General features: G+C 40.8%; 1 protein-coding gene across 5 annotated transcripts in view; it reads right to left on the bottom strand.

The window, feature by feature from the left end:
- Window positions 1-25580, bottom strand: part of ASCC1 (activating signal cointegrator 1 complex subunit 1) — a 116929-nt gene that overhangs the window by 49718 nt on the left and 41631 nt on the right. For all 5 annotated transcript variants that reach the window (XM_007539425.3, XM_060202135.1, XM_060202344.1 and 2 more), the window contains exons 6-7: window positions 15986-16122; window positions 9077-9196 (exon numbers count right to left, since the gene is read on the bottom strand). In XM_007539425.3, the coding sequence (XP_007539487.1) occupies window positions 9077-9196; window positions 15986-16122 (257 nt within the window). The remainder of the gene's footprint in view (window positions 1-9076; window positions 9197-15985; window positions 16123-25580) is intronic.

Raw genomic sequence — 25580 nt, forward strand, 5'->3', positions numbered from 1 at the left:
GATGCCGACCAGACTTCCCTGAACAGACGACCCCACCAATGTGTCCTGGAGCTCCGCTTCCCCAGAGTCCCACCCTACTAGGGAAAGAGAGAGGCAGGCTGGGGAGTATGGATCAACCAGTCAACGCCCATGTTCAGTGGGGAAGCAATTACAGAAGCCAGACCTTCCACCTTCTGCATCCCACAATGACGTTGGGTCCATACTCCCAGAGGGATAAAGAATGGGAAAGCTATCAGGGAAGGGATGGGATACAGAGATCTGGTGGTGGGAATTGTGTGGAGTGTGTACCCCTCCTATCCTATGGTTTTTGTTAATGTTTCCTTTTAAAATAAATTTTAAAAAATATTTTTTGTAAAATAGTATTTCAGATTTTGTTTAAAAGAAAGTTTAAACTTGTAATGAGAAGGGTAAACCAATAAAATATTGGCAAAAATGGAAAAATTTATTTTAAGAAAATTTTTATCTCTATGTTCCTAAGAGGAAAATAAAACACATTCATAGTACATATAACTGCCTTTGTAGCTAACTGATAGCTATACATGTGGACCTCCAAGGAGAAGAACTATTTTTATAATGGGTCCTTGACTAACATCATCACAGAATTATAAAGTTTTGAATTTCTAAACTATTACACCATAACTTACGATCTGAATATGCCCAAGCAAATCAATCTTTCTGAAAAATTAAGATTTCTTTTCAATTTACAGACTTAGAAATTTAAAGGGATTGAGTTTTTTTTAAAAAATCACTAATACAACCTACTCATTTTATTTCATTTTGTTTAATAATTTTATTTATTTTTTAAATGAAGGATAGAAACAGGACACACACACACGCACACCCTCAGCTCTGACTTATGGTGGTGCCGGGGACTGAACCTGGGAGCTCAAAGCCTCAGGTATGAAAGTCTTTTGCATAATCATTATGCTGTCTCCCCAGAAACAAACCTATTCATTTTATAGGAAAGGAAGTGAAGAAAAGTCCAGGAAGGCTGAGTTATTCTAAGTCAAGGCAGAGGGACCCAAATTTAAATTTCCTATCCATTTGGTTCTGCTGTTATTAGTTCACTGTATATCTCACAAGGGCTGGTTCTTTATTTTATTACTGCTTTATTCTAGCATCTAAACTAATGCCTACTTAAAACTCAATAGGTGCTCACTAAACCACTGCTGTAAGTATGCAACCATTAGTTCATAAATGACAAATATTTTAGAGCTCTCAAGAGAACTTAAGGGCACTTGGGTACAATCACTACACTTTCAGGCTATGTGTACTACATCTGGCAGTAGGCCAGTATATTTCTTATTTATTTGTTTTTATATTACAGAATTACATGTTGACAGGAGTTTGAAATCCACACACCATTCCCACCACCAGAGCTCTGAATCTTCACTCTCCCCACTACAATCCGCCACAGTTTCCTTAAGGTTGCAGACATGGGCCGACCATCTTCTCTACAACTATCTGTCCACATTTATACATAGTTGCCCCTTCTGTTTCTGATTCAATCTTCTCTTCCCCTCTAAGCCACTCATGACATCACAGATACCTCCATATGTCCCTCTCCTTTTCTCTCTCTCACTCTCTCTGTCTCTCTCAGTGCTGATGGATGCTGGAGTACAGAGTCCTCTTATCTTCATCCTATCACTTCTCCCCCCCGCTGGGAGGATGGATCAAGGTTGTTTATGGGGAGCAGAAGTAGGAGTTCTGGCTTCTGTAGCTGCTTCTCCCCTTAGCATGGGCATTGACAGGTCCATCCATACCGCCAGCCTGTTTCTGTATTTCCCAGGTGGACCAGAGCTCTGGAGATGCAAGAGTCCAGGACACACTGGTGAGGTCGTCTGCCCAGAGAAGCTGGGATGGCCAGTAGATTTCTAACAGTAGTCTCTTATTCTTGGGCTTCCCGAGGGTCTTTTCCTGCTTGACTAAGAATGGATTACAAAGGTTTCTCCATGCCACTGTTTCCTCAGGAGTTAAAAATAACAAAGTTGCTATGAGAATAACAACAACTGATTCTTAAGCAGCTTTGTCATGAACTGTTTCATTCTGAAAACAGAAATTTGTTAATACATTAAATTTACAATCTTACTTTAAAGCCTACAAGTGCTAAAAAAAAAAAAAAAAAAGTATTCCAGAGTTATCTTGTAGAATGGCCACTGGCTCCCAAGGAAGTAAATATTCCAAGTTTTTGCTTGATCTTTAAAAAAATAATAATTTAGTTCTAATTAATATTTCCCAAGCAGTTACTACATTCAGGTGGTATGATAATCGCTACAAGAATAAAATATCAGATAAACACATTCCTTGTTACTTAGAAGCTTACCCTTCATTAAGATGAGTATAAAGTAACCTTTGGTAATGATACAGCAATAAAGGTGCTTTGGGTAATTTATAAGTATAAGAGATTATATTGGGGCTATGATGAGAATAGACTACATGCACTGGTTTACAACAAAAGGCTAACTGCAATCTATTCATCTTTGTAGATCAGCTGAATGACTGACTTAAGTAAATAAGTATTCACTGAACATCTACTATGAACCATCAGCAATAAAAGACATTGGAGGGCTGGTGAGATAGCTCACCTGGATAGTGTATTGTTCTGCCATGTGTACAACCCAGGTTTGAGCCTGGCCCCCACGATACTGAAGAAAGCTTTAGTACTGTGGTCTTTTCATTCTATCTTTGACTCTTTTAAAACAAGAAAGCAAACAAGCAAATAAACAAACACACTGGATATATAAAGATACTCCCTGTTCCCTCCCTTCAATCTTGTAGACTACTTGAGAAAAAAGCAAAAGAATATATACATATATACACATACACATATAGCAAGAAGGAATGACAGCAAATTGATGTCAGTAACATGAAAAAAATGTAGTCACGAAAATCAACGATAGCACAAAGAATCATCAACAAGCATGAAACTTGTTGGGTGTTAAGTCAAATGCAAGATAGTAGAAGACCAAGTTTAAGTTGGTTTCAAAATTAATTAATTTAAAAAAATACTTCAAAAGATAATGCGACTGCTATATTCTTACCTTTAAGTTCCTGATTATTAAACAGTTGTTCTGCTTCATAGCTTAATGCTTTTCAGCCACCAAGCTGCAGATGCTACCATGATGCCACCTGACTTCTCTAGGCAGAGAACCTCACCAATATGTCTTGGAACCCCACCTCCCCAGAGCCCTACCCAACAAGGGAAAGATACAAACAGGCTGGGGGTATGGATCAATCTGTCAACACTCATGTCCAGCAGAGAACAATTACAGAAGCCAGAACTTCCACCTTCTCCACCCCATAAAGATCTTTAGTCCATACTGCCAGAGGGATAAAGACTAGGAAAGCTTCCAATGGAGGGAATGGGATACAGAACTCTGGTGGTGGGAATTGTATGGAACTGTACCACTCTTATCTCAAAATGTTGTCAATCGTTTTTAAATTACTAATTAAAAAAATTAAAAACGTTTTTTAAAGAAACTTAAAAAAAAAAGCTTTTTAAGCAAACACAGTCACATGTCATAGTTTAATTTTTCCCTCTAATTATTCTTAATCTCCTTTTTTCCTCCCACCATAAGCATGGGCTACACAGTCACACAGAGCTGGGACAAATCACAATTCTTCTACTTATAAAAGATACTAATTACAGGGAGTCGAGTAAAGTGCAGGTGGCATAAAGCACAAAGACTGGTAAAAGGGTCCCGGTTTGAGCCCCCGGTTCCCCACCTGCAGGGGAGTCACTTCACAAACAGTGAAGCAGGTCTGCAGGTGTCTGTCTTTCTCTCCCCCTCTCTGTCTTCCCCTCCTCTCTCCATTTCTCTCTGTCCTATCCAACAACAACGACATCAATAACAACAACAGGAATAACCACACCAACAATAAAACAAGGGCAATGGGGAGAGGACATGGACAGAATATTCACCACAGAAGAGATCCAAAAGGCCAAGAAACACATGAAAAGATGCTCCAAGTCTCTGAATGTCAGAGAAATACAAATAAAGATAATATGAGATATCACTTTACTCCTGTGAGAATGTCATACATCAGAAAAGGTAACAGCAGCAAACCTGCAGAGGGTGTGGGGTCAAAGGAACCCTCCAACACTGCTGGTGAGAATGTAAATTGGTCCGACCTCTGTGGAGAACAGTCTGGAGAACTCTCAGAAGGCTAAAAATGGACCTACCCTATGATCCTGCAATTCCTCTCCTGGGGATATATCCTAAGGAACTCAACACACCCATACAAAAAGATTTGTGTATACCTATGTTCACAGCAGCACAATTAGTAATAGCCAAAACCTGGAAGCAACCCAGGTGTCCAATAACAGATGAATGGCTGAGCAAGTTGTGGTATATATACACAATGGAATACTACTCAGCTATTAAAAATGGTGATTTCACTATTTTCAGCCCATCTTGGATGGAGCTTGAAGAAATTATGTTAAGTGAAATAAGTCAGAAACAGAAGGATGAATATGGAATGATCTCACTCATAGGCAGAAGTTGAAAAACAAGATCAGAAGAGAAAACACAAGTAGAACCTGAACTGGAATTGGCATATTGCACCAAAGTAAAAGACTCTGGGGTGGGTGGGGGAGAGTACAGGTCCTGGAACAGGATGACAGAGGACCTAGTGGGGGTTGTATTGTTATGTGGAAAAGTGAGAAATGTTATGCATGTACAAACTATTAAATTTACCGTTGAATGTAAAACATTAATTCCCCAATGAAGGGGGGAAAGAGTAAAAAAGGCGAGAAAAATATTGGCAGAACTCTTTTCCATTTAAGTTTTATAGGCATTTTTTAATGACACAAGTATAACAAAAACAAACAAACAAAAAACTCAATGGGATTACATCAAATTGAAAAGCTTCTGCACAGCAAAAGAAACTACCACCCTAGCAAAGAGACCTCCCACAGAATGGGGGAAGATCTTTACATGTCATAGATTAGACAAGGGCTAATAACCAAACTGTTTAAGGAGTTCACCAAACTCAGGACACACACACACACACACACACACACACACACACACACACACACACACACACACACACACACACGTGTTGAGAGGTTATGAACAGAATATTCACTAAAGAAAAAATCCAAATGGCCAACAGACATAAAGAAAAAAAAAAAAAGCTCCAAGTCATTGCTTGTCAGAGAATGCAAATAAAGACAGCAATGAGATATCACCTCACCCCTATGAGAATGTCATACATTAGAAACAGTAGCAATGATAAATGCTGGAGTGGTTGTGGGGACAAAGGAACATTTCTGCACTACTGGTGGGAATGTCAATTGGTCCAACCCCTGTGGAGAACAGTCTGGAGAATTCTCAGAATGCTAGAAATGGACCTGCAATTCTTCACCTGGGTATATAGCCTAAGGAATCAAACACACTCATCTAAAAAGACCTGTAAATACCTATGTTCATAGCAGCATAATTAGTATCAGCCAATACCAACTAAGGCAGTAGACTGTACTACTAGTAATATTTCTTCACTATATAGTCAGGTTTTTATTTTTTAACCAACTTCCATTTATCCTTAAAGCAGTAAAAAATTATAAAAATTATTTCTTTTTAGGGAGTCGGGCTGTAGTGCAGCGGGTTAAGCACACATGGTGTGAAGTGCAAGGACTAGCATAAGGATCCAGGTTCAAGACGCCGGCTCCCCACATGTAGGGGAGTCACTTTACAGGCAGTGAAGCAAGTCTGCAGGTGTCTGTCTTTCTCTCCCCCTCTCTCCATTTCTCTCTGTCCTATCCAACAATGACAACAACAACAATAATAACTACAACAACAACAACAACAAAAAGACAAGGGCAACAAAATGGAAAATAAATAAATATAAAAAATTTTAAAAAGAAAATTATTTTAGGGGCCGGCTGGTTGAGCACACATTATAGTGTACAAGGACCCAGGTTCGAGCCCCTGGTCCCCACCTGCAGGGGGAAAGCTTCACGAGTGGTGAAGCAGGACTGCAGGTGTCTCTCTCTCTCTCCCCCTCTGTCACCCGTTTCCCTCTTCATTTCTGGTGTCTCTATCTAATAAATAAAGATTTAAAAATATATATAAAAAAGAAAATTATTTTTAAAAATTATTTTTTAAAAAACTTAAGCTTTTTATTTTTTTATTTTACTGGATAGAGACAGAAAGAAATCAAGAGGGAAAGGGGATACAGAAGGAGAGAAAAAAAGAAAGACATCTATAGTACTATTTCACTTCTTGTGAGGCTTCCTCCTGTATGTGTGTGTTGGGGGGGTTGAACTCAGGTCCTTGGGCATGGCGACATGTATACTCAGTCAGGTGTGGCACCACCCAGCCCCTATCATTGTCAGTATGTTAGCCCCCTTACACACACACACACACACATACACACACCTTATATACACATTTTTTAATATATATATTTATTTATTTTCCCTTTTGTTGCCCTTGCTTTTTTTTTTTTTTTTTTTTTTTTTTTTTTCCTCCTCCAGGGTTATTGCTGGGCTCGGTGCCTGCACCATGAATCCACCGCTCCTGGAGGCCATTTTTTTCCCCCTTTTGTTGCCCTTGTTGTAGCTTCGTTGTGGTTATTATTATTGCCCTTGTTGATGCAATTCGTTGTTGGATAGGACAGAGAGAAATGGAGAGAGGAGGGGAAGACAGAGAAGGGGAGAGAAAGATAGACACCTGCAGACAAGCTTCACCGCCTGTGAAGGGACTCCCCTGCAGGTGGGGAGCCGGGGGCTCGAACCGGGATCCTTACGCCGGTCCCTGCGCTTTGCGCCACATGCGCTTAAACCACTGCGCCACCGCCCGACCCCCGCCCTTGCTTTTTATTGTTGTTGTAGTTATTGATGTCATCATTGTTAGACAGGACAGAGAGAATGGAGAGAGGAGGGGAAGACAGAGAGGTGGAGAGAAAGATAGACACCTGCACATCTGCTTCACCACGTGTGAAGTGAACCCCCTGCAGGTGGGGAGGCAGGGGCTCGAACTGGTATTCTTACTCTGGTCCTTGCTCTTCGCGCCACATGCGTTTAACCTGCTGCGCTACTGCCCGACTCCCTTATATACACATTTTCTATGGGCATCTCCTAATTAGATGGTTGCACGGAGGGAAAATACTTTTGAGTCTGAGTTGTGAGCTGAACCAGCATCTTTGTCCATGCAACACCATTTTTACTTGAAAGAACAACTGACAGAAAAATTATGGTTAGTCAAACTAGGCTATTTAGCAGATATTTTCTCAAAAAAAGAACTTCAAGGGAAACAATTGCCAATTATAAAACTCGAGCTTTCAGTGACAATCAGAATTTTAGAAAATGTTTATCTGTTGCCATGACTTCCACAGCTTTCTAATACTTAAAATTTTAATGAGACTAGTGAAGTGTGTCAACAATTAGCAGATTTGCATAACTCAATGAACTAATATTTTTTAACTGGCCAGTGTCTAAAGACTACATGAATTAAAAGATCTAGAGAGAATGCAAAGTATACCAGATGGATTTTAATGAAACAGAGCACGCTGCTATGACTTCATGTTTCACTTTGCAAATAGCTTTATGGAACTATAGCTAGAGTCAGAAAGATAGTTCATATGGTAGGGCACCTGACTAGTCAAGCAAGGAACCCTGGCTAAAACACCAGCACCATGGGGACTGGGTGGTAGCAAAGCGGGTTAAGCGCACATGCGTTGCGCACAAGGACTGGTGTAAGGGTCCCAGTTAGGTAAACAAAATCTTTTAAAAAAACAAAACAAAAATTTTTTTTTTTTAATCTTAGAAGAGGTTTTTCAGGAAAGCAAATAAGTTTGGAGGTCTGACTAGAGATTAGATTTTCTCTAGAAGGTTTCTGTTCTACTGTAAACTGTTCTTCTGTGCTCTAATGAGGACACACACACACACACACACACACACACACCTTTCCTTTTTGTTTTTGGTAAGTCTCACGCATGCACAATGTACACACACATGGAGAGACACACGCACATACATACAAACACACTCTCTCTTCTTTTTTGTTTTTGTTTTTGCTAAGTCTCATGCATGCACAACGTACTTCCAGGCCATTTCCTTTTTGTTTTTTTCCAGTGAGGGAGTAAGGGAGGGATGATGGAGGGATGGAGGGAGGGAAGGAAGGAGGGAAGTGGAAACCACAGTTCCAGAGCAGCTTCAGCAGTCATATGGTACAAGGAGAACCTGGGCCCCACACAAGACAAGGCAGGCACCCTATCCAGTGAGCTCCATTATTCTCGTCCCAAAACAAACTTCTAATTCAAGTAGGACGCCTCTGCTCAAAAAAGGTCTTGATTAAAAAAAAAAAAAAAAAAAAGGAAATTAACATTGGAAATGGCTTTGGACACCTAGTCTCAGAAAACTCCTGGGTTGCAGTAGTAACAACATAAAAATAAAAAAAACATTCCATGTGTGTTTTGAAGTTACTATATGCCAAGCACTGTTCACGATATTTTAAGCAGACTGATTTAATCCTAATAGCGCTATCAAGTTTGCATAGTGATCATTCCCATTTTACTCTACTATTCACTAGCTCTGAATTCCATCACTTTTGAAACTACTGTCCTATAATGACATCCTCCCAAAGGCCTATTAATCTGGAAAATATGAAGAAAGCAGTAAGTTACATAAAAATTACACTGCTGTCAACATCTACCATCCAAGTGATTTAATAATTATCAGACTGTACATTGCTCTTGTCAAAGTCACTGGGGCTTCACCACTCCAAGTCAACTTTTTCAGAAAGAGACAGAGAGACAAAGAGAGAAAGGGAAAGATACCAGAGCACCACCGATGCTTCTTCCTGTAGTATAGGAGGGTTGAATTCAAGCTGGGTAATATGTGTGATAAAGCAGGTGCGTTAACCAGGTGAGCTCTCTTGGCAGCCTCAATCCTGATACCTTTAAATTCTTCTTTCAAGATATCACATTGTATAATGATATTTATAAATAAATGACTGGCACACTGTTTACAATAATATCCTCAAAGAAGAAGGAGTAAAAGCTGGCTGAACTTCCAGGGATGCTTTTAGGTATCTCATGATTAGAAATAAGAAAATGACCAGAGACATACCTGTTGGAACCATCTTTCATATGGACTTTGGCATAAAGAACGTCCACCATCCCGGGGTCATCATTCATGTACTCTATCCCTGACATCTCCACTTCCAGGGGTTTGCCACCAGAAATGCCACTACAAGGAAAAATATTATATTTTTATAACTGTTTAAGTTTTGAAACTTGGCTAATATACAATGGTCAGATATTATTGTAATATTAAAATCATGATGGGTTTCTTCTATTTACTAGCGATTTTATTTAACTGTCCTTCTAATTTCAAAACCTATACATGTTCAAACAAGAAATACAAGTGTTTCCAAAAATCACACTGTACTTTATTTGTATTCTCCTGGAAAAAGTCAAACAATGACAGTTCTGATTGACAAAGACACTTACTGTGCTATCCACTTACCATGTTTTACTTTGTTTTCATTACAAGTCACAAACAGTATTTCACACATATAATAATGGTTGAGTTGTACAACGTTATCATATTTAAAGAGCAATTTGATAATACTTACTAAAAAACAAAAAGTCTTCAAGAATAGAGACACTTTTAACTAAGCACTTCGTATTTCTAAAAGCTAAACCTAAGGAAATTGTGAATATGATATATTCAACTGTAACTCATAAAGGAAAGTTCTTTACAGAATTTCAAAAGATAAGTGCTTACTTAATGATATAATTATAATATCACTGTTTTGCAACCACTGATGTATTGGGCTGTCAGAAAAGTCATGACACATTTTTTTCTATGTTTTTCTATGTAAAAGTGCATCATGACTTTTCCAACAATCCAATAATAAAGTATCTAGGCAATGATCACCAATCACTAGCTGCTAAAACTCAGGCAAAAGACTAAAGATAATAACATGATCCCTATATAGGGGAGCTTTATAAATAATACATCAGACTGACCACACCTGAACCCACTGATCAAGTGTCTCTCTCTTATACACACACACACAAAGAGAGAGAGAGAGAGATGGGGGAGGAAGAGGGAGAGAGAGAGAGAGAGAGAGAGGTATTTCCTAGGGGCCATAGGGTGGTGCACCTGGTTAAGCATACAGTGTAGTGCACAAGAACTCAGATTCAAGCCCCTAGTCCGCAACTTAAGAGGGGACACCTCACTAACCATGAAGCAGGGTCACAGGCATCTCTGTCTCTCTCCAGTTCTATCTTCCCCTCCCCCTTTTGATTTCTGTCTCTATCCACTAAGAAAATAAAATATTTTATCAATGCAACGAGTGCCACCCCAACAAGCTTCACTTCAGACTGTGACCAGAGTTCATGTTCAGCGGGGAAGCAATTACAGAAGCCAGACCTTCCACCCTTCCACCATCTGCAACCCACAATGACCCTGGATCCATACTCCCAGAGAAATAGAGAATGGGAAGGCTATCAGGGGAGGGGATGGGATATGGAGATGAGGTTGTGTGAATTGTGCGGAACTATACCCCTCTTATTCTATGGTTTTGTTAATGTCTCCTTTATTAAATTAAAATAAATTAAAATATTTTTTAAAAATTATCTCTGGTACCAACAATTCTCTTTCTGGACACCCACCACTGCCACCACCACCAAGAAATTTAATGGTTTGCCCAGTAAATGCTCTGTCTCAGTGACCAAGTCATACCACTTAGGCTACCAGTGGGCTTGGCTTTCAGTTGAGTGACATCTGAGAGAATAATTATGAGCTAACACCTGCCCATAGATGTTTTCTTCCTCTTCTTTGTTCTCGTCCCTTCTTAACTTGTCCCTGGCTTTAACTCAGCTCTGCTGGGAACACTTGGCTGTAAGAAGAGTGATCCTGGAGCTAGAGCAGTACGGCCTGCTTGTTAGACTGTCTATTCAAAGCCACTGCACTGCGTGTGCTCTACACCTCACAGCGAAAGTCACAAGGGACACATTTAGAACTGCAGCATTTACTGAACACTGTGAATAATTCATTCAAGATCTATACAGCTACATGAGCCATTAGCCTAAGAGTTAAAATCAAAGTTCAACTTCTGGTCAGGTCACATCTCTTAAATTGGAAAAAAAAAAAGAAAAGAAGAAGAAAAAAAGAAAAACCAACATTTAAAGCAAATACACAAGCACCCATTTCTTTCACATTTCTTTAAAATTATGCAAATTAAATTCCAATATATCTACATTTACATGTCAATTTAAAAAGGTATCTTATACCAGATGGTTTCACTTATAGGTGGAATTTAGAGAACTGATAAATATGAACTTTTAGAAACAAACAAATAAAAAAACAGAGGCAAACAGTCTCTAAGACTTTGTGAGAACTATAGGGTTTACCATTCAGAGGGCGGGGCAGAGACCTTTGGAGGCGGGTATGGTGTAGAACTCTGCCCTGTAATTTTAGGTCTTAGAAACCACTATAAATCACAAATAAATAATGACTTGAAGGGGCCAGGCAGTAGTGCACTGGGTTAAAGACACATAGTATGAACAGCAAGGATCCCATCTCAACCCGGACTCCCCACCTGCAGGGGGATCGCTTTATAAGCGGTGAAGCAGGTCTGCAGGTATCTCTCTTTCTCTCTCCCTCTGTCCCTCTCTTTCCCCTCTCAACTTCTATCTATCTTATCCAATAAAAAGAAAAAGGAATATTTAAAAAAATTAAAATAAATGACTTGAAAAAAGTCATCTAAGCACATTATACATTAGTCTATTCACTGTCAAAGTTATTTTTTAATTCTAATTTGGGATCTTGACATCACAAATGGTTCAGGTTAGAAATTACTTAGTGGGGGTCGGGCGGTAGCATGGCGGGTTAAGCGCACAAGGACCAGAGTAAGGATCCCGGTTCAAGCTTCCGGCTCCCCACCTGCAGAGGGTTCGCTTCACAAGCGGTGAAGCAGGTCTTCAGGTGTCTGTCTTTCTCTTCCCCTCTTTGTCTTCCTCTCCTCTCTCTATTTCTCTGTCCTATCCAATAACAACATCAATAACAACAATAATAATAACTACAACAACGATAAAACAACAATAGCAACAAAAGAGGAAAAAAATAGCCTTCAGGGGTAGTGGAATTGTGGTGCAAGCTCTGAGCCCCAGCAATAATCCTGGAGGCAAAAAAAAAAAAAGAAATTACTTTTTTTTCCCCCAAGCATCCCATGTAAAATTAAAAAGCAAGAATGAAAAGGAAGTTAGATGATGTATTTTACTCAAAAGGACTTTACTAGAAGTCAACAGTTCTCTCCTTCACATAGAAAGACAGAGAAAGAAGCAGACAGATTAGGAGATGAAACACCACTTTGCCCCCAGTGCCATAATGGTGCCCCCATGTGGTCCTGGAGCTCAAACCAGGGCTGCACATGTGAAAAGACATGCCTCAGACACACGAGCTCTATCTCTTCACCCCTACAAACACCGTTTTCTTTTCTTTTCTTTTAAGTAGACATTTCTTCCTTTTAGGGAAACAACATACTTCTGGCCAACCCTGGTTTTCACCCTTATTTTATGAGGTAATTAATTTTGCACTAAATAGATATAGCATTGCATTTCAGCACTGTATGTTTCAGCTGGGAATCACTGAAAAAGAAGCTGACATCTTTATGTCCCCTCTGTACTAGTTTACGACCCCAGCTCTTGTCTTTTCACTTCCCTTCTGCTAATCACTAATGACCTTCAAGTCCAAAAGCTTATTATTTTCTCATTTAGTTCACCTGTTTTCTCTATGTGGCATGATCCATGGTATTATTCAATACTTTGTTGTTCACTGATTTATTTCACTTAGCCTACTACCTTCTGGGTTCATGAATGTTATTGCAAATGGAAGGATTTCAACTTTACAGCTGATTAATATATATCTACATATATATATACCATATCTTTTATAATATTGTTATTTATTTGTTTATTGGATAGAGATAGATAAATTGAGAGGAAAGGGGCAGAGAAGAGACATGGGGAGAGGAGGGGAGGGGAGGGGAGAGGGAGTTAAATCACTGCTTCACCACTCATGAAGCTTCCCCCTGAAGGTGGAGACAGGGGGCTTGAACCTGGATCCTTGTACCTTGTAACATCTGTGCTTGGGCAGATGAACTGCCGCCTGGCCCATACCACATCTTTTTAATCCATTCATCAGTTGATGGGCACTTAGGTTGATTCCAGGCAACAAGTTTTTAGACAAGTATATGTGGGGGGGGGTTGGGGGGTTGGTTGGGTTTGTATTACTTGCTTGTATTACTTGTTTCAAATCTTTCCAGCTTTTTGAAGAGAGCATCTCCAAAACAATTTTTGCCTGCACTGCAGATTTCTGGCAGCATAACTTTGTCCTGTTTCAAAAGCTTTGCTGAATTAAAAAAACCACAAATTACTGTTTTCATCTTGTCATGTCAAAAATTCTTTGGAACTATTAGGCTGTTCTTCATTCTCAATGTACACCAACCCTGACATGCTCCAAAGATTCATATTTGGCATTTAGTCAGAAAAGGCACCAGGAAACATAAAAGGCAGGGACTGGATTAAACTCTCGCAGGGTTCTGTACAGACCCTTAATGATTAAAAACCTCAGACCTGATTTTCATAAGGTGAGATATGTATGTTTCTCTAAACAAATATTTTAATCTAATCTTAGATTGTTACTTGGCAGGATTATCCCAGTGAAATTTTGCAGGTGCTTTCAATTTCATCTACCAAAAAGTAATCAGAAAATAAGTTAATGTATCAGAACTGATCCTTAAGCCAAGTAAAAACTGCTTACCCTGTAAGGTCTTTATCTATATAGGGAGGATTATAAAATCTAACTATGAATATCAAATTGTTTTCGGTTCTGGATTGGATACAGAGAACATAATTATGTCCATCACTGAGTAAAGAACAATACAAGTAAGTATTACTTGCTCTTTGACATTCAGATAGAACAGGCTGGACTCCCCAGGGGAGGTGGTAACTCAGTATGTTTGTATGGCGCCGTGTATAATACGATGGACTGGATCCCTGCCACGGCATAAAAGACAAAACCAATAGAAAATCATACTGGCAAAGTAGAACACAGAGCCCGGAGGGTGGAAAGAAAGAAGGAAGAAAGGGAGGGAGGGAGGGAGGAAGGGAGGAAGGAAGGAAGGAAGGAAGGAAGGAAGGAAGGAAGGAAGGAAGGAAGGGGGGGGAATCAGTTGGATAGTGGTTTGTTCAACAAAGACTATACATATTAATCAAGTACAAAGACTCAGGTTCAAGTCCTTAGACCACACCTGTGGGGAGGGAAGGTTCACAAGGGTAGAGCAGCGCTGCCAGTGTCTCTCCTTTTCTCTTTCATGCTCTTCTCTCTCTCTCTCTCTCTAACCCTCTATCTAAAAATTCGCCTCCAGAAACAGAGGAGTTGTGGAAACACCAAACCAGTGATAACCCCTTTCTTTTCTAAGAAAAGAAAGAACAGGGTGGAGGTAAATAGCATAATGGTTATGCAAAGAGACTTTCATGCCTGAGGCTCCAATGTCCCAGGTTCAATCCCCTGCCATAGATTAGAGTTGAGCAGTGCTCTGGTAAAGGAAGGAAGGAAGGAAGGAAGGAAGGAAGGAAGGAAGGAAGGAAGGAAGGAAGGAAGGAAGGAAGGAAGGAGGAAGGAAGGAAGGAATGGGGAGAGGTAGAACACATGATTCTTTTTCTTGTTTTGTTTTGGTTTTGTTTTACCAGAGCAAACAAATAAACCAGAGGGTTTTGTTTTGTTTTGTTTTGTTCTGGTTTGTGGTGGATTGAACTTGGGACTTCAGAGACTCAGGCATGAGAGTTTCTTTGCTGTGGTGTATGTGTCTGTCTGCCTCCCTGTCTACCGAGAAAGCAAGCAAGCAAGCAAGCAAGAAGGATTTCTTCCCTAGAACTTCCAGAAAGGCATACAACCCTACCAACACCTTGATTTTAAACTGATAAAGGGGCTAGGAGATAGCATATCTCACAGAGCACACACTTGGCCATGTGTGAGGACTCAAGTTTGCACCCTGACACCACACGGAGTACCATTCACAGGGGAAGCTTCATCAAAGGTGGCACAGGGCTGTGGTGTCTCTCCTGTCTCTACCTTATATTAAAAGAACAAGTAGAGAGAGAGAGAGAGAGAGAGAAGGCCTCCAGGAGCAATGAGATTGTGCGTGCATGAAGCCCCTCATCAGATAAAAATTAATTAAACTGATAGAAACCCTATCAGACTCTGCCTTAACAACTACAAGATAATGAGCCTGTGCTGCTGTAAGTCACCAAGTAGTAACATACAGCACGGAAGACCTGTGAAGTAGCAGCTTATACTCTTCCATAAATAATCAGGAGAAGGCATTCCAGACAACAGCACAATGTGTTACACATGGTGCATTAACAAGCCCTGTTCCATGTCACCAAAGGGGAAAAATGATCTGACACCCCAAAATAAGGCAAAATATTTATTTCATGGAGCGGGCCTTGAAGACAGAATGAAACTTAGCTTTTTAAGAAGGGTTTGGTGTACTGCACCAAAGCAAAGGACTCTGGGAAAGGATGGGATGGGAAGGAGTTTGGGGGTGAGGGCTTTGGGGTCCTGGTGCCTGATGGTGGACAAGGACCCATGTTGGGGATAAGAATGTCTTGCAGACACCAAGCTTGAGAAATTGTACCCCTGTGTCAATAGCTATACTGTAATCCCTTGGGGCCCCACCTCCAGTAGAGTTTTTTTTTTTTTTAAGTTATCATAAGTAAACCTCTGCCTTAATGTAATGGCACTTCCCTCTGGTTCAAGGGGAAGATAACCTCCTTATTGGAGCTTACATCTACACCTTTGTTTCATTGCCCCCATTGGTAATCCTCCAGTCTGGTCTTCCTTTTCTTCCCTTCAATAGCCTCTGAGTTGGTGAAGCTTAAAGCTAGCTTCTAAAGTCATGTGGGTGAGGAGTTATCAGCTTGAGAAACAGAGCGACAGAGAGAGGGGGAGGGAGCTACTTACTCAATGAAGTCCTCTTTGCACTGCTGGAGCATCTCACATGTTTGCTGAATCTCTTGCTCACTCAATAGTACCAACATCCCAATGGTCAGGTGAAGCTTTTTGGGATTCTGGAAAATGGTGCTATCAACACCATCATCCTGTTACCAAAAAGAAAAACAAGGAACTCAGTCCATGTGAAAACATGTGGCAGAAGCAGAAATAAGAGGATAGAAATAAATCCTCACATTAATTAACAACTGATTTCCTTTTGTTGTTGTTATTGTCATCAGGGTGTCACTGTTCTGGGTCAATTTTCCCTGAGAGAGAAAGGCAGAGTCAGAAGGGAAGACACCACAGTACTGATGCTTCCTCTAGTGCAGTGGAGACCAGGTTCAAACCTGAGTAGCGTGTATGACAGAACAGCTGCATTATCCAGCTTAGTTATCTTGCTGGTCCAAAGAACTGGCTTTCAGTTGGGGTGTCAAGACAATTTAACAAAAGAAGAGTATCTTCAACAGATGACACTGCGACAGCTTGAGTATCTACATACAAAAGAAAAAGCTGAACCCTTATCTTTGTATATAAAAATCAACTCAAAATGGATTAATCATCTAAATACAAGAGCTAAAACAAGGAGCCAGGAGATAGCTCACTATCTATAGCACGTGACAGGATCTGGGTTTGAGTCCTCAGTCAGCATATGACAGCACCATGAGCACCACGTAGGGGAAGTTTCATGAAGAGTGGCGTCAACTACTATAGTGGTGTCTCCCTTTCCTTTCTCTCTCTCTTTCTCCCTCCCTCTCCCTCTGTCACTCTGTTTCTCACCCTCTATCTGGAAAAAGAGAGAGAGAAAGAGGAAAGGAGGAAAGAAAGAAAGGAAGGAAGAAAAGAAGCGAGAGAAAGAAAGGATGGGAGGCAGGATTTCAGGAACTGTGGAAATATGCCAGCACAAATCCCTGGGATGGGAGGCTAAGGCCATTAAACCTTTAGAAGAAAAACTAATCATGAACTTGTATTTGACAATGGGTGCTTAGATAAGACACCAATAGCACAGGCAACAAAAGAAAAATAGATACATTAGGGGCCAGGTGGTGGTGAGTCTGGTTGAGCACCCATGTTGCAGTGCACAAGGACCCAGGTTCAAGCTCTCAGCCCCCACCTGCAAGGTGAAAGCTTTTCAAGTGGTGAAGCAGTGTTGACGATGTCTCTCTCCCTATTACCACCTTCCCTCTCAATTTCTGGCTGTCTGTATCCAATAAATAAATAAAGTTAATACAAAAATTTTTATAAAGAATTTTAAAAAGCCAGATGAATTAGACTTGGTCAAGCTTATAATTTTTTTTTCACATCAAAGACTATTGTGAAGATAGTGAATAGACCAAGGAGGTAACTCAGAGGTAAAGCACATACTTTGCACCCTGAGTTCAATCCCTGGCACTGCATAAAATGACATGATGATGCTATGGTACTTCTCCGACTTTCTCAATTAAAAAAATAAAAGGCGGGGAGTCGGGCTGTAGCGCAGCGGGTTAAGCGCAGGTGGCGCAAAGCACAAGGACCGGCATAAGGATCCCGGTTCGAACCCCGGCTCCCCACCTGCAGGGGAGTCGCTTCACAGGTGGCGAAGCAGGTCTGCAGGTGTCTCTTTCTCTCCCCCTCTCTGTCTTCCCCTCCTCTCTCCGTTTCTCTCTGTCCTATCCAACAACGACGACAACAACAATAATAACTACAACAATAAAACAACAAGGGCAACAAAAGGGAATAAATAAAATAAAATAAAATAAATAAAAGGCTCTGAACATCCCAGAGAGCTGTTCAGTGGCTAGCACAATAGACTTATATGCATGAGGCCTCAAGTCTGAGCCACAGTGCGACATAGTCTGCCTGTAAATAAATGGATCATTTCTAAAAAGTAGAAAGACAACTTGCAGAATGGGAGAAATATTTGCAAATCATATATATATACATATATATATATATATATATGATAAAGGTTTAGGGTGGGGGTATAGCATAATGGTTATGCAAAGAGACTTTCATGCCTGAGGCTCTCAAGTCCCAGGTTCAATCCCCCACACCGCCATAAGCCAGAGCTGAGCAGTGCTCTGGTGAAAAAAAAAAAAAAAAGGGTTTAGTATCAGCTAAATATTAATAAAACTCACAATTCAACAACTGAAAGACAAAGATCCCACTTTTTAAAAAATTTTTATTTTATTTATTTATTCCCTTTGTTCCTTTTTGTTGTTTTATTGTTGTAGTTATTATTGTTGTTGTCGTTGTTGTTGGATAGGACAGAGAGAAACGGAGAGAGGAGGGGAAGACAGAGAGGGGGAGAGAAAGATAGACACCTGCAGACCTGCTTCACCGCCTGTGAAGCGACTCCCCTGCAGGTGGGGAGCAGGGGTTCAAACCGGGATCCTTGTGCTTTGCGCCACCTGCGCTTAACCCGCTGCGCTACAGCCCGACTCCCAAAAGATCCCACTTTTAACAATAGGGGAAAAGATTTGAGAAGACATTTTCCCAGTGGCCAACAAGCACAGGAGGATGTACAACTTTACTAGTCACTGGGAGATACAAATCAAAACCACAGTGAAGAGTCATTTCACATTCATTAGGCTGGCTATAATATTTTTATTTTATTTTTTAAATATTTTATTTATTTATTCATGAGAAAGATAGGAGGAGAGAGAAAGAACCAGATATCACTCTGGTTGGTATATGTGCTGCTGGGGACTGGACCCAGGACCTCATACTTGAGAGTCTAATGCTTTATCCACTGAGCCACCTCCCAGACCACTAGCTAAAATATTTTTAAATGGAAAATAAATACTGGTAAGAATATGCTTACCAGAATATAGTGATTTTTCTCAAGAGTGACATAAAAAGTTTCAGAATGATAGAGATTAAGCAGTTACACAACACTGTAATTAGACTGAATCTTTTATTTTAAAATGCTTGACTTTGGGGGCCGAGTGGTAGTGCAGAGGGTTAAGCTCACATGGCGCCAAGCACAAGGACCTGCACAAGGATATAGGTTCGAGCCCCCGGCTGCCACCTTCAGGGAAGTCACTTCACAAGCAGTGAAGCAGGTCTGCAGGTGTCTGTCTTTCTCTCCTCCTCTCTGTCTTCCCCTCCTCTCTCCATTTCTCTCTGTCCTATCCAACAATGACGACAACAACAATAACTACAACAATAAAACAACAAGGGCAACAAAAGGGAATAAATAAAATAAATATTAAAAAAAAAAAAAGAAAAATGTATTTTGTGGTCTCAAGCATGAGGTTTTAAGTTCAGTCCCTGGCAGCACAACTGCCAGATTAATATCTGGTTCTTTCTCTCTTCCTATCCCTCTCATTAATAAATAAATAAATAGGGAGTTGGGCAGTGATGAAGCGGGTTAAGCACAGGTGGCGCAAAGTGCAAGGACCAACATAAGGATCCTGGTTTAAACCCCCAGCTCCCCACCTGCAGGAGCATCGTTTCGCCTCTGTCTTCCCCTCCTCTCTCCATTTCTCTCCGTCCTATCCAACAATGATGACATCAATAACAATAATCACAACAATATAACAAGGGCAACAAAAGGGAATAAATAATTATTTAAAAAAATTTTTTTTAGTTAAGCGCATGTGGCGCAAAGCGCAGGAACCGGCATAAGGATCCCGGTTCGAGCCCCCGGCTCCCCACCTGCAGGGGAGTCGCTTCATAGGCGGTGAAGCAGGTCTGCAGGTGTCTATCTTTCTCTCCCCTTCTCTGTCTTCCCCTCCTCTCTCCATTTCTCTCTGTCCTATCCAATAACGAACTGCGTCAACAAGGGCAATAATAATAACCACAACGAAGCTACAACAAGGGCAACAAAAGGGGGGAAAAAATGGCCTCCAGAAGCGGTGGATTCATGGTGCAGGCACCGAGCCCAGCAATAACCCTGGAGGAGGAAAAAAAAAATATATATATATATATATATATATATATATATTTTTTTTTTTTTTTAGAAAACTGTATTTTAAAAAGGGGGGGAGGTGGATGGTGTGCAAAGATCTGCAAGAGGAAAGCTTCACAAGTCTGCAGGTTTTTCTCTGCCTTTCCTTCCCTATTTCCCTCTTCCCTCTAAATTTCTCTCTGTCCTAGCAAATGAAATAAAGTTATTTAAAAAAAAGGAATTCATAGCCGGATAGATTGGCATGCCCGGAGAAAACAGAATGTTACCTAAATGTATGTACACTGTCAGAAGTGGCATCTAAGAAGCTGGGTGGTGGCGCACCTGGTTGAGCGCACATGTTACAATGGGCAAGGACCCAGGTTCAAGCTCCGGATCCCTACCTGCAGGGGGAAAGCTTTGCGAGTGGTGAAGCAGGGCTACAGGTGTCTCTCTTCTTCTCTATCTTCCACTTCCCTCTCGATTTCTGACTGTCTCTATCCAATAGATAAATATTTAAAAAGGAAGAAGGGGGCCAGGTGGTGGTGCACTTGGTTGAGTGCACATGTTACAATGCACAAGGATCCAGGTTCAAGGCCCTGGTCCCTGCCTACAAGGGGAAAGCTTCATGAGTGGTGAAGCAGGGCTGCAGGTGTCTATCTGTCTCTCTCACTCTCTATCATTCCCTTCCCTCTCGATATCTGGCTGTTTCTATCCAATAAATAAATAAAGATAATTCTTAAAAATTTTTAAGTTTTTTTTTTAAAAAAAGAAGTGGTATCTAACTGTGGTTCTGATTTCCATTCCTCTACTGATCAATGAAAGTGAACATATTGAAATGTCCTTGTGGAACACTTGCATATCTCCTTCTGAGAAAAGTCCATTGAACCTGTGTGCATGTGTCCTTTCATGGTTCAGTTGTACAAACTGTTTACACATCTGTTGCCTAGGGGAGTTAGGGGTGGTAGTAAATAGCATAATGGTTTTGCAAAGAGACTCTCATGCCTGAGTCTCCAAAGTCACAGGTTCAATCCCTCTGCATCACCATAAACCAGAGCTGAGTAGTGCTCAGGTAAATAAATAAATAAATAAATAAATAAATAAAGGGGTAGGGGGCAGTCAGTAGCACACTGGGTTAAGCGCACACAGTACGAAGTGCAAGTACCCATGCAAGGATCCTGGTTCAAGCCCCCGGCTCCCCACCTGCAGGGAAATCGATTCACAAGCAGTGAAATAGGTCTGCAGATGTCTATCTTTCTATCTCCCTCTCTGCCTCCCTCCTCACTCAATTTCTTTCTGCCTTATCCACTAAAATAAATAAATAAATAAATAAAATGACTTCCAGGAGCAGTGGATTCATACATAGTGCCAGCACCGAGCCCCAGCGATAACCCTGGTGGCAAAAAAAGAAAAAGACAATTCCCCATATCTATTGCCAGTCCCATACCAGATCAGAAATTTCCTTTTGAAGGTGATTAGGTCTCAAATTTCACTAAACTTGTTCTGCAAATAAAGACAACAGAAAAAGCAGAGAAACTTATCCATAGAAAAAAGTAGGAATTCTATCTTTGAACTGCAAGTTCTTATCCACATCTTGATCCTGGAGAAATAAATCATCCCAAAGACAGAGAGGTATATTTATCAAATATAGATAGCTCACATCCCCTTTCTGTTTTGCCTAAGACTACATAAATTTTTCCTTGGCAGGAGCTGGGCGGTAGCACAGCGGATTAAGCACACCTGGCGCAAAGCACAAGGACCGGTGTAAGGATCCCAGTTCCAGTTCCTGGCTCCCCACCTGCAGGGAGTAACTTCACAAGTTGTGAAGCAGGTCTGCAGGTGTCTATCTTTCTCTCCCCCTCTCTGTCTTCCCCTCCTCTCTCCATTTCTCTCTGTCCTATCCAACAACAACAACAGCTATGATAACAATAACAACTACAACAAACGCAACAAGGGCAACAAAAAGGGGAAAATGGCCTCCAGGAGCAGTGGATTCTTAGTGCAGGCAACGAGCCCCAGAGATATCCCTGGAGGCAAAAAAAAAAAAAAATTTCCCTTGGCAACAGGAATTAATAGATTGTTATTTCCTAAGTATTAATGAAGCTTGATGTATATATATATATATATATATGTATGTATGTATGTATGTATGTATCAGGCATGTGTGCATGCACACACATATATAAACGCAGATATGATGAAAAACACTGTGACTCTACACATTTATACTTCACTTAATGTCCTGTCACTTTATAAGGCATACCACTTGTTAAACAACAACAAAAAGTTAACAAAAGTCCCTCAAATGATTGGAACATGCACAAATTTATTCCAGTCACAGCTGAGAATTTCTCCCCTACCAATAAAAGCCAAATATTTTCAACCCTACACCAGGCATTTCCTATACACTTATATAAACAATCACTATGTAGTGGTAAGATAAGAGGCTTGAGGCGCAACACATGGAAGGTACCACGACACTGGGATACGCTCTGGTTATAAGAGATCTCTCTGTCTCTCTCCTGAAGGAAAAGGCAGCCCAGAAGCATAAAATCACACATTCATGTAGCCCTAACTCTGCAAAAAGACAAAGAATTATTTATGGATAAGAAGCTAAACCAAGGAGTCGGGCTGTAGCGCAGCGGGTTAAGCGCACGTGGCATGAAGCGCAAGGACCGGCATAAGGATCCTGGTTCAAGCCCCCGGCTCCCCACCTGCAGGGGGGTCGCTTCACAGGTAGTGTCTATCTCTCTCTCCCCTTCTCTGTCTTCCCTCCTCTCTCCGTTTCTCTCTGTCCTATCCAACAATGATGACATCAGTAACAGCAGCAATAATAACTACAGCAACAAAACAACAAGGGCAACAAAAAGGAATAAAAGAAGCTAAACTATACACAACACATTCCAAAGCAGTTTAGAGGTGGGGAAAAAGGACAGGATGAAAACATGAATAAAGCATATATAGTTTTGTTTGGGTTACCAGGGCTTTGCACCTGCAGGATTCCACTGATTCTGGCAGACTCTTTTTTTCACTTTCTTTTTAATTTAAAATAAAGACACAGAGGGAAGGGAGGAGTGACAGAGAGGGATGGAGAGAGGAGAGACACCACAGCACTCCTCCACCATTCACGAAGCTCTTTTGCATTGTTTCCCAAGTGCTATACACGAGGGCTCTATGGGGTGAATCTGAGTAAATGGTGCTGTCTTTCACCTTAAAAAAAAATCCTGAGTGTCAGTGGGGAAAGCTTTGTGAGTGGTGAAGCAGTGTTGCAGGTGTCTGTCTCTCTCCCTCTCTATCAGCCCCTTCCCTCTTGAATTCTAGCTATCTCTATCCAGTAATAAATAGATAAGTTAAAAAGTTAATAAAATAAAATTATTAGTATCTTATTGCTGCCATAACAAATGACCACCAACAGTAGTTCAAAGTAGCCCAAACTTAGGGCTATGGAGATAGCTCGACATGTTAGGAGCACTGAAATTGCGTGCTTGAGGCCTCAGACGTCCAAGAGTCAATCCCCAGCACCAACACAGGCCACAGGTGAATGGTGCTTTGATCTCTCTCACATGCGCACACACTCTCTCACAAAAATAAGTAATTTTCTGTTTAATTTTATTTATTTATTATTGGATAGAGACAGAGAGAAATTGAGAGGGGTGAGGGTGACAGAGAAGGAAAGATACAGAGAGACACCTGCAGCCCTGTTTCACCACCTGCAAAGTGTTCCCACTGCAGGTGGGCTTGAACCCAGGTCCCTGTGCACTGCAATGTGTGTGCTTAGCCAAATATGCCACCACCTGACCTCAAAATAAATAATTTTTAAAAGTCAATCCAAATTTATTATAATAGCATCTAGAAAAAGGAACTTTTACAAATTTTCTTCCCTTCCCTTACTCTTTTTGAGTCTATGACTTTCGTAAACTTTGAGTTCACGGGACAGGAGGTGGTGCCACTGGTTCAAGCCCCTGGTCCCCACCTGCAGGGGGAAGGCTTCGGGAGTGGAGAAGCAGTCCTGCAGGTGTCTCTCTGTCTCTCTCCCTCTACCACCCCCTCCCCACTCGACTTATGGCTGTCTTTATCCAATAAGTAAATAATTAAAATTTAAAAAAAAATAAATTAAAAGAGGGGCCAGGTTGTGGTGCACCTGGTTGAGCGCACACATTACAGTGCATAAGGACCCAGGTTCAAGCCCCTGGTCCCCACCTGCAGGGGAAAAGCTTCACAAGTGGTGAAACAGGGCTGCAGGTGTCTCTCTGTCTCTCTCCCACTCTATTTCCCCCTTCCTCTCAATTTCTGGCTATCTCTATACAATAGATAAATAAATAAATAAATAAATAAACAAACAAAATTGAGTTCCCTTACCAAGAAACCACTGAATACTGAGAAACAAAACAGAGTATTCATGATAAAGGAGAATGAACAAATGGGAAGTCTGATTCATAATTTCAAATAGTTTTAACCTAGTGGTGATTATATATATATTTTTTTGCCTCCAGAGTTATCGCTGGGGCTCGGTGAATTCACTGCTCCTAGAGGCTATTTTCCCCCTTTTTTGATGCCCTAGTTATTTTATCATTGTTGTGGTTATTATTATTGTTTTGTTGATGTCTTTGTTGTTGGATAGGACAGAGAGAAATGGAGAGAGGAGGGGAAGACAGAGGGGAGGAAAGATAGACACCTACAGACCTTTTTCACCGCTTGTGAAGCGACCCCCTTGCAGGTGGGGAGTCGGGGCTCAAACCCGGATCCTTGTGCCAATCCTTGCACTTCGCACCATGTGAGCTTAACCCACTGCGCTACCACCTGACCCCCATAAATTTCAATTTTAGAGCTGTGAAGACAGCATAATGGTTATGCAAAAGCATTTCCTGTCTAAGGCTCAGAGGTCTTAGGTTCAATCCCCAGTACCACCGTTAAGTCAGAGATGAGCAGTACTCTGGTCTTAGTTCCTCTTCTTTTTCCTCTTGTTCCTCCTCCTCCTCTTCTTCTCTTCCTCTTCCCTTTCTGTCTGTATCTCACTCATTAAAAATAAATCAAATTTTAAAAAAAATTTATATTTATGGGTAGTCTTTTAGTAAACTGAAAAATATGACCCTACCTAGTAATGCTATCTGCCAAAAAATGTATTCTCTTACTAAATTATCTAAATTAATATGGAACCAAATAATCTCTAACACAATAGCATAAATCTCTAGAGTTAGTGTTTTTCTTTGTTTGAAATATATCATATTCCCACCTGCCATTCTTTTCACTGAAATGACTAAGGACACCAACATTGAATTCTTTATCCTAAGGGTCTAATTTCACTGGGCCCTGCTCCAACTTCACCATTATTTGAAGCTGGAACTATTCTAGTCCATTAAGTTGGCCACCCAGGCTGGCGCCTGAAAATTCTGATGGTAGCGACCCTGCACCCAGCAAAGAGGACAGGGGAATAACAAATATCCTGAGCCAGTTTTATCTAGATGACAAAACAAAAATGTGTTTCTTGAAGGCTAAGTCACATATATAAGCCTCAAGTTTATTTCTTAAATAAGGTCTAATTCAAGGGGGTGGGTGGGTGGGGACACGCAAGCAGAAGCTACATCCACAGGCACCTTTTGTGCAGTAACAGCTTAAAGTTCAAGGTCATGCTCTATCCCCGCAGTCTCAAGGGCTCAGCCCTCTAGCAAAAAACAAAACATCAACACAGACCCTTCACTG

This window comes from Erinaceus europaeus, chromosome 1 (genome assembly GCF_950295315.1).
Source record: "Erinaceus europaeus chromosome 1, mEriEur2.1, whole genome shotgun sequence".
Taxonomy (NCBI): domain Eukaryota; kingdom Metazoa; phylum Chordata; class Mammalia; order Eulipotyphla; family Erinaceidae; genus Erinaceus; species Erinaceus europaeus.